Genomic DNA, 9,480 nt, shown 5'->3' with positions numbered 1-9,480 from the left:
ACTTTTGTTTAAAACCGGTATTTAAACAGCCTCTAAAATAATATATTGGTTATTACAATTATACCCAAGTCATATATAACATTTATTTGTTGTTTTTTTATTTTTATACACATGCAAAGGTAAATGTATAGAATAAACATTTCAAATGTAGTAGTAGTTTTCAAGAGCTTAATAAACCACAGAATATAAAAACGTTTTATAGTGCGGCTCTTTAGAGCTTAACACAAGTATAATATGTTGATATTAGCTTGTTGGTTAGTCAGGATATCTGCTCCAGTACCCAGAATGTAGTCTGCTACCTAAAAGGCTTAAGGCTTTGACCTTGTTGCTAATGGTCTGCCCTTCATTTTCTTTAAATGCTGTGTTCTTGGCACCATTGTCTGAATGGGAGCATTAACATGCGTGCATACAGCCAACAAGGTCAACAAAAATCTCGGAGTGTTAGTAGTGAGTGTTACAGATACACAGCCTTTATGTCACACAGCCTTTGCCCATTAGCCCACAATAGGGTAAACAGGGAGGTATCAAATAGGTCTTAAGTATGGTGATGGATGACACTACTGTAATCCACCCACACATCTCTCCATGTGTTTACAACTACAAATATTTTTAAACAGCTGAATTTGTTTAGGCAGGGGAACATCACCCTTCTTTTAGCCAGCTGACCAGCAGTGTGCAGTAATGCTAGGGAAGGTGCTGCACTTCTACAGAGACTGTACTTCCTGAGGCAACTCAAGAAGTTCAACCTTCCACAGGAGCTGTTGGTTATCTTCTACACTGCCATCATTCAGTCTGTCCTGTCTTCATCCATCTCAGTGTGGTTTGGCTCATCCACAAAACAGGACAAGTCCAGACTGCAACGAATAATCAGGACTGCAGAGAGAATAATCAGAGCTGACCTTCCCTCCATCCAGGACTTATACAGGTCTAGGGTCAAGAAAAGAGCTGCCAAAATCTCTGCAGACCCCACACAACCTGCACATAAACTGTTTTACCTTCAGGCCGCTGCTACAGAGCACTGTTTACTAAAACCAGCCGCCACAGAGACAGTTTCTTCCCCCAGGCTGTTTCTCTGTTGAACATTCAATAGAGTACAAAACAACAGCATACAGATGTTGCAAATGCACCTTTTTTGTTAGATATGTGTATATTGTACATTGTACATTGTAAATTGTAAATTTGTATATTCTGTAATGCAAAAACAGAACAAAAGAGCAAAGTGTACCGGAGGCAAATTCCTTGTTTGTATGTACGAACTTGGCAATAAAGCTGATTCTGATTCTGTGGCTCCAGATCAATTTGCCACTTCATACCATGCCTTACAGTATTGTCCTTTATTGCTTTCATTTTGTAACTGTAAACAAAACTTTCCATACTCTTGTACCTAAGCCAAAATATGTGTTTATTTTTTAGATAAGTATTTTTTACATAATGTTGGAATAGTATTCCCATTTATTTTGGTTGCAATCCCTGTTTTGCCTATTGATTTATAAAATATGACTGATTATAACCATTGATCAACCAAAAGAATTACTGGTTGATATTATTGACTGGAAAACATCTCCCTGGCAGGTATGAGCTGACACACAGTCGATATGAAACAGCAGACGATACCATTTCGTACCTGAAAAAGTCGGATACCAAATGATCAAAACCTCTAAAGCACTAAGTGGTAGAGGGCCAGAAACTTTCACCCTTCATCTATGCATCATACAGTCCCACATGCTCAGTCTGGCACTGTTTCGTATTTCATAAAAGGACTTTAACCAGTACGAACTGTATGAAAGAACATTTTAGTGGGTTTTAAATGTTATCTTTAGAAAACCTTTGTGTATCTTGATCCTGGACATCTGCCCATGCCTAGTTTTTTTGCACAAAAAGTTTTAAAAACTAATTTTGAAAAGCATATATTTTTGAAAAAAAAAACAAAACTAAAGAATTACACACTGACTTTTGTTTTTAGCAGAATCAACTGATGAAGGGGTTGAACTATCTTCTTGTTTCTCTGCATTAACCTCTGTCTCAACATCTGTCTCTTTAAGTCCTGTTGGGGTTGTCATTGTTTGGGTCTCACTTCTTCCCTCTTCTTCATCAGTATTTGTTTCTTTCTCTTTATCTGGTTTTGCGTCTAAGACAGTGATCTTATCAGACTCCTTTGCACTTTCCTTCTCCAAGGACCAGGCCTTCTGCTCAGCTGGAGCACTCTCAAGTGGTGCGACTTCAGAGCTAGCAGGCACAGTGTCCTCCCCGTTCCCATCGCCTTCGTCAGCAGTCTCTACAGGCGATGCTGTCTCTTTCTCCTCCACCCTGTGCTCCTTTCCTCCAGCCTCCTCTTTTTCCTTAGTAGTCATATCAATGGGAATCAGAGGTGTTAGATCCAAGCATGTTTTAGGAGAGGACGGTGCCTTCTTCCTGGGAGGGATGTCTTCCTTATCAAGCTGTGATTCTTGCTTCCCCATTTTTTCTTCTTTTTGGACTCCAACATATTTCACATCCAGAGCAGTAAAACCATCGTCTATGCCCTCCCAGTCTGATTCCTCTGACAGGAACTCCAGGCTTGAGAAGCTAAGTGGATCTACTGGGGTTTTTGAGACTTTTTCTACAGCCATGGAGAGACTTTTTTGAGTCTTGGTATTACTTTTTGCTGTTTTCTGTATGTCGTCATCTTCTAGTGATCGAGGGAAAGGTTCTATATCACAGGGAGAAGAATTGGCACTGGACCTGAAGAAGTCTGTGACTTCGTCTGAGCATTGCTTCTCTTCTTTTTCAGACTTAGCAAGAATATCTTCAAAGTCATACATATCTTGAGGCAGAGTCCGAAGTTCTTCTGCTGTGAAATTTTCTTTTTCTTGCTGTTCCGTCTCCACCGTAGGAGTCTCATCAATGAGGACATATTTCTCCAAATATCCTCTAGCTTCTCGGTCCGAATGCCTGCTATGGAAGGATTTCTCAGACGTCATACTTTCTGCATCCTCGTCCTTCTTCCTGCTGCCCACAGCTTCCTCGTACAGGTCTGTGTAAAGGAAGGCCATGGCTTTCGGCTCTTCCAGCAATATTTGGTCAATAATTTTTGCTGGTCCTTCAGGTAGGAAGATTGGTGTCAGGATGTCCTCTTGGCTACCGAACAAAGATGTTCCACATGTTTTGGAACTAATCCTGGATGTTGGACCTTCTGCTCCTCCAACTTCACCTGTACTGTCCAGACTTTTTAAAGCGTAGCTTTCTGTACCGCCATAGAAAACATCATCTAGAAGGTCACTGGTGATGTCTTCTAAACTGACTGTGTCTGATTTATCAAAGTCCAAACTTTTGGTCATTGTTTGGTTTTCAGCAGGCACTGGTTTCTCAGTATCCAGGCTGTCAGTGGCTCTTTTTGCTTCATACCCCTCCTGCCCATGTGGGATAACGGCAGGACTCCCTGGAGCTTCGGCATCAACGAGAGAGAACGCCTCAAAGTAGTCTACATTCCTAGTTGCTCCTCTCACCAGAGGTCTGGTCACTGGAGCACCTGGTGGGTCCATTACACCAGAACCAGTTGGAGGTAAAAGCTCAAACTGATCACCTGATTCTGTCGAGAATGTCATGTCGCTGTCTTGAGTTTCCTCGTTGGCTTTAGGAACAGGGCTCTCCTCCAGATATGACAGGTTGTCCACCATTTCTCTGCTCTCTTCTTCATCCACTGTGGCAAATTTAGGAGGGACAACAATGTTGAGGATTTCTGAACCTTCGGACACTATGCTGAACAAACACTGCTCTTTGTTTTCCAGAAGATCTGACGCTTCCTCTTGTTCTCTTTCTCCTTCAGTTTTTACATTTGGTTGAGATACCTCCACCAACTCTGGTCGTCCTGAGACACTGTCAAAGGTTTCATCCCACACTTCTTGTTGTCTTTCCGCTTTGCTCTTCTGATTGTTTGCCTTTTCTTTAGTTTTTCTCTGTTTTGCAATCATCTGTTCATCCATGACAAATATGATCTTTCCTGCAGGCTGAGACCCTGATAGTCCAGGTCGAACTGGAGCTGGTGAGCTAACATCCACTGTTCCAGCTTCAGGTGTCCACGGTGTGGCACAGCGACTTGCTGTTGTTTCCCATGCAATTCCGCTGTCCTCGCCTTGCATAGTCACCATTGAGAAAGAGGTATCCATCATCAGGCACTGCATTTTAGGTCGGACGCTGTCATCATGGACGGCCTCACGTAAACTAAAATAGAGCAAGTGACGATCAGGAATAAAAACACAAAAGTCTCTCTTGGGAAGGGGTGTTCTGCAAAGTCTTTAGTTTTACACAAGTTATTTTGAAGATTTTGAAGAAGTTATTATGAAGATTTTATTTTACATGCATACATGAGTTATCATTTATTTTCAGTATTTTGTATACAAATTGTTCAGTTTCAGCTGATTACACTCTGAAAGCAAAATACCTGTTTCGAAGGATCTCCACTTCGTCACTTGCTTCAGCATTTTGTTCTGCAACGTCATTTGCGCTCAACATTGTCATCTCAGCTTCAACGTCAGACCGTGACAAATCCTCTGTCCATGTATCCATTGTTAGGACTGTCTTGATGGATTTGCTTGAGTTTCTCAGCAGACTTTAGCGCTGCCCTGTTGATTACTTTCTGAGCAAGCATGCTCAAGTTGAGTTTTCATGCTCAGCGTAATCTTGAAATAGAAAACCGGCCTTCCTGTGTTTCATCTTAAGTATTTGCAGCATGTAGGGGAGTTCACTTGCCATCTGTTCAATCTGTATGATTCAGTACATTATATCTTAGCATTCTAATAGGGGATAGTCTAGTAGTTTAACAACCTGAACACAAATGATTGAGCATTTCAAAGAAGATTTTTGGTCCTTATTACTCCTGACAGGTCTATATATATACTTCAGTGCTGGTGGCCTGTTTCCAATGTCATGACTTGGTCTACAGGTCTGACAGAGACAAGAGTGTTGAATGTATTAATTTTGCTTTTAAGCTTTTAATCTTTACAAATTTATTCAGTTTATCCATGTTTGTAATACATACATGTAAAAGATCATCAAACAAATTTGATGACCATGGCTCAATGGGAAAAGTAGTGGTCTTGCATTCTGAAAGTTGTGGATTTGATTCCAGCTTCCTCCTGCCACATGTCAATATGCCCCTGGCAAGACATTTAGCCTCCAGTTGCCTACCAATCTGTGTATTGGTGTGTGCAATTGGTAAATGTGGCTCTTGCATACACTGCTATGATTAGTCGGTGCAACTGGAAAAGCTCTGTTTAAATTCACTCCATTTACCATTTAATATCAGACCAAGACAGCCAGCATAAATACAAGATGCAGTAATTAAGGGATGATTTAATTACTTTAAGGGAAAAAAGGAATCCAAATTATCCTGACCCTATGTAAAAAAAAAAAAAGAACCTAATACCTATTTGACCCACTGTCTGGGACATTAACTGTCATGAAATGTTTGCAAAACTGGCAATAAGTATTTTACATCACTGTGGAGGAATTTTGGTCCACTCTTTTTTCGGAATTGTTTTTAATCAGTCATATTAAATGGTTTTCAAGCATAACATAACCATTTTACTTATACTGTACATTACTGGACTAAGCTGTAGAGTGGAAAGACAGAAATCTTTTCTTTCAAAGAAAACACCAAGGTCTGACTAAAATCTCCCAAAACCTTTGTGTGAGAATGTTGAAGTTTTGGCCACAGTGCCTTAAGGTATGTGAAGTGAAATATGATGGTGTCAGCATCATGCTCTGAGGTTACTTTTCTTCAAATGGAAATGATCTTTTTGTCAAGGTGGATGAAATTAAAAGGTTTGACCCAGAATCTTCAGCTGTCTACTTGAAAACTGAAGCATCACTGTAAATCCAAGCGTATGCCAAGATCAACAGAAGAATTGATTTATTAGAAGAAGATTAACGTCAGAAATTAGAATTTAATCTGACAGACAATATGTGGGAGTCTCCCAAAGAGGGCTGTGGGGACTAGGGGTGGCATCACAATCTGATAGATTTGGAGAACCTTTGCACGGCAGAGGGGCCAAATATTGTCAGGATATATTCAGGATATATATAAGTCAGGATATATTCACAAAATCCAACCAAAGAAAACCAAAGATTAAGAGTGAGTTAAAAGGCACTTTCACAAACACTTATGCAAACAGGTTATTGCCATTTTTATGGGGGAAACAAAATTTTCCTCCCTGTACAGGATATGTTGGACATTAAACCTGGAAAACTGTTAATAAGATTTATCTTATTCAAATTTTGAACTGTCATTTTAACATGGCTATATATACACTTTTCACATGCACTGTAACACTGAAAAACTGTTCAAATCTGTCCAAAAAAGAAAAGGATTTTAACACCCAGGTCTGTATTCCCAATCGTCTCACATTTATCATTCAGTAGCAGGAATCCAACCATTTATTTCTTCACACCTTTATTAACACAACACCACCCAGTTCTGTTTATAAACTAACAACGGTCTTATGCTCTGATACTATACTACATTACATTCCTGTTTTAATGCTAAAAAATTAAGAGAAACACTAACAATACATTGTTGGATCTGGACTCACAAGTATTTTTTGTCTTCTTATTTTTATGGTCAAGTTTTCTCTCTAAAATCATAATTTTTCCTCAATATTTTGATAATCATGCAAGAAACAGGAAATCACTGTAATGCCTAATGGTTAAGCTTAAAATATGTAGAAAATAATAAACATATACAATTAGAAAAAAATTGTGAAATGTAAACTTTTAAAATTGTTAAAATCACAGCATCATTGGTCCACTTGAATGGGGGCAACAGTGGTAGGTATTTGTCCTGTAACCGGTGGGTTGCTGGTTTGAATCTGTCTCAGTCATTGTGTCCTTGGGCAAGACACTTTACCCACCTTGCCTGCTACTTAAATCAAATTGAGATGTTGTGGCATGACCTGAAACAGAACATTAAAGCTTGAAAAATACTCAAATGTGTAAATCAAAAATAATTATGCAAAGCAGAGTAGGCTGACAGTCCTCTACAGCAATCCAAAAAAACTCAATGCCAGTTATCTCAAATGATGGGAGTTGTTGCTGCCCAGGGTGGCAAAACCAGTGGGTTATGGAGCATTCAGGGCCAGCTTGGTTTGGATAGCTTTTTCATAATTCAAAAACATTTTTTTTAATCTGATGCTGAAATTCTGAAAGATTGAAATGTGACAATCAAGAAAATCCGAGAAAATCGAAAATGAACAAATTCTTCTTCATAGCACTGTAACCATCAATATCTAAATCTCGTTTAAAAAAATAACCTCGATACATTTCTATAGATTTGTAAAAAAGTTTTGTAAACTGACCTTTTATACATTATGTAATTCGTGTATTCTCGAACTATGCAATGATTGATTATTCAACAAAAATGACTTGGAGCTGGCAAAAACATTTTATTGCCAATTAGGATAAAATAAAAAGAAAAAAAGAATCTGTTTCGAACGTGACGTAATTATGTCGTAGTCTTTACGGAGCGTCGGATGAAGCTGTGCGATGAATGAGATGAGAGGCTGACAGAGGGCAGAGGGGTGGATTATGATGATGATGAAGGAGGAGGATGATCAACCCAAAGAAGCATCAGCGTCGTAGTTTCTCCTCATCTGCATGCCTTCTTTGGAGAAACACCGAGAGAAATAAAACGTAAATATTCTCCCGTACATATGCTGGAGCTCACGTCAACATAAGCCATCAAAAGCCATCGGCGAAGCTGAGCTGCTAAATAATCTCAGAGGAGGGCGGAACGTGATGGTAAAATCCGGAAAGGGAACCAGATGTCTTTTGTATCATCTCCAGAAGCAACAGTAAGGATGGAGCAACGTCTGAAAGCAAGATGTCTGTCGCCTCCGAGCTGCAGTAAATGCCTCACATGCGGTGAAACTCAGTAATATTTATCAGTGGGAGGCATTTTAATTTAATGGCACGTCGGACTTTGTTTAAAAAAGGCGATTCAAAGTTGGATTTATGAACTGATGGGAAATGTTTAAAAAGGAATGTAATTGTTCCTCTTTTTTTATGCCCCTTCTTATGAGATTTAACACCAGCTACTAATATTTACAATCAGGCTAAAATTGCATTGGTAGAGACTTACTTATGTTTAGAACAGCAGCATTTACTGTCGAGCCTTTCAGTATTTTCCCAACTTTCAACTTTAAAAAAAAGCCTAATTCTGCTATAAACCAGCCTCCCTCTGCTGTCAGTCTTCTCCAGTTCAGCTCCATAAATAATCCTTCAAAGGCGAGCAGTTTGCTTTTATTTGGCTAACGGTGGCAGCAACTAGCGTCTGTACTGCTGTTTTTGTTGTCGGTCATCATGCATGCACCGACACGTTTCGCTCCGACGAGACCAGCCGAAAGGATGTGCCCAAGGGCATAACAGCACAGCCGGCCATGTCTGACTGAGAGCGGCTGAGCGGCTCCGCAGACCGGTCCAGAACCCACAGCGAGCAGAGCAGAGCAGAGCGGCTTTATTGAGAGGGGAGAGAGCGGATCAACACCAGGAGCAACCAGCCTGTTCCCCACAGGAAACCACCGACCGGATAGTTTTCGAGCCAAACCCAGCAGAAATGGGGTATGTAACCGGCAGCACACTCAAACCTAAAGCAGTGACACTCCACGCAGATTGCCTCTCCAACACAACACACTGCTAGCATGCTACTCACAGCTAACTATAGATGAAGCGCTCCTGTCAGGGTCGTCCCTCTAACTCACCGGAAAACAACAGGGACCACACTGATCCAGACAGACACCATGAAACCCTGAACCACTCTCCCCTAGGGCTACTTTCAAATCTGGCTCATGAAGGCACTTTCTTCTTTTTGACATCTTGGTGGTTTAAATATTATCACTTATACTTTCACTGCCCTCCGCTGCAAAGTGTCTGCGATGCTGCGTTTGATGGACAACCAAAATGGGCATGTCAACTGAATATGGTTTAAATCATAAATTCATGAAAGCTGTTATGCAAATTCTCTGAAATTTTTGTCATGGTAACCATTAGAACCAGTAACCGTCTCATCCCTACTTTTTAAGCAGTTCCATGTCAAGTGTTGGAAAACCCTTTGATTCTTCATCCCAAATGTATCCCAGCTGGGCAGCAGTGCGCAGGAATAGATGGGGCAGGGTAAGCACCGAGTAACTCAATGCTCCATGCAGTCAGAGAAAAATCAAGTCACACCGGCCCGCATCTCATCAGAAGGACTTTAAACGGCCCATGCCTACTTGAAAGCCGTGTAGTTGGTTTCAGCAAACACAGAAAGCAAGTGAGCTCTGTGACTACCTTGGTGGTTTTTGGATGTGAAACTGAAGAGTTTTATTCACAGATTTATCAAACAGCCCTTTTGGTGTATAAAAATAAACTGAAGGAACGGCATTAAAAATATGTCCTGATATGAGCTGCTAAATGATTTGGCTTTTCTGACCTATTGTCCCCACCCACTTGTCAATATTATGGATACAC

At 40.4% G+C, this 9,480-nt stretch overlaps 2 protein-coding genes across 3 annotated transcripts in view; one reads left to right on the top strand and one right to left on the bottom strand.

Moving 5' to 3' along the window:
- Positions 1-1,390: 1,390 nt before the first annotated feature.
- si:ch1073-398f15.1 (cardiomyopathy-associated protein 5) lies at positions 1,391-5,441 on the bottom strand. Its single transcript, XM_047372731.1, has 2 exons — positions 4,421-5,441; positions 1,391-4,200 (listed from the first exon to the last, which is right to left on the bottom strand). The coding sequence occupies exons 1-2, from the start codon at positions 4,543-4,545 to the stop codon at positions 1,932-1,934; spliced, it is 2,394 nt and encodes a 797-aa protein (XP_047228687.1). The 5' UTR covers positions 4,546-5,441; the 3' UTR covers positions 1,391-1,931.
- Positions 5,442-7,520: 2,079 nt separating this feature from the next.
- The window catches only part of LOC124872569 (homer protein homolog 1-like), a 32,193-nt gene continuing 30,233 nt past the window's right edge, over positions 7,521-9,480 (top strand). The window contains exon 1 of one of the 2 annotated variants that reach the window (XM_047372734.1): positions 7,521-8,592. In XM_047372734.1, the coding sequence (XP_047228690.1) occupies positions 8,588-8,592 (5 nt within the window). In that variant the 5' untranslated portion in view covers positions 7,521-8,587. The remainder of the gene's footprint in view (positions 8,593-9,480) is intronic. The other variant, XM_047372732.1, reaches the window with a different exon arrangement.

Source organism: Girardinichthys multiradiatus, chromosome 8 (genome assembly GCF_021462225.1).
Source record: "Girardinichthys multiradiatus isolate DD_20200921_A chromosome 8, DD_fGirMul_XY1, whole genome shotgun sequence".
Taxonomy (NCBI): Eukaryota; Metazoa; Chordata; class Actinopteri; order Cyprinodontiformes; family Goodeidae; genus Girardinichthys; species Girardinichthys multiradiatus.
Note: the sequence above shows the minus strand (reverse complement) of the source record. Positions and strands in the feature narration are given on the sequence as shown.

Bases quoted from the DNA above. Each gene is read 5' to 3' on its own strand.
- si:ch1073-398f15.1 (XM_047372731.1), bottom strand. From the start codon at position 4,545: ATGGATACATGGACAGAGGATTTGTCACGGTCTGACGTTGAAGCTGAG. The intron at 4,201-4,420 runs GTATTTTGCTTT...GCTCTATTTTAG, and splicing joins GTGGAGATCCTTCGAAACAG to TTTACGTGAGGCCGTCCATG.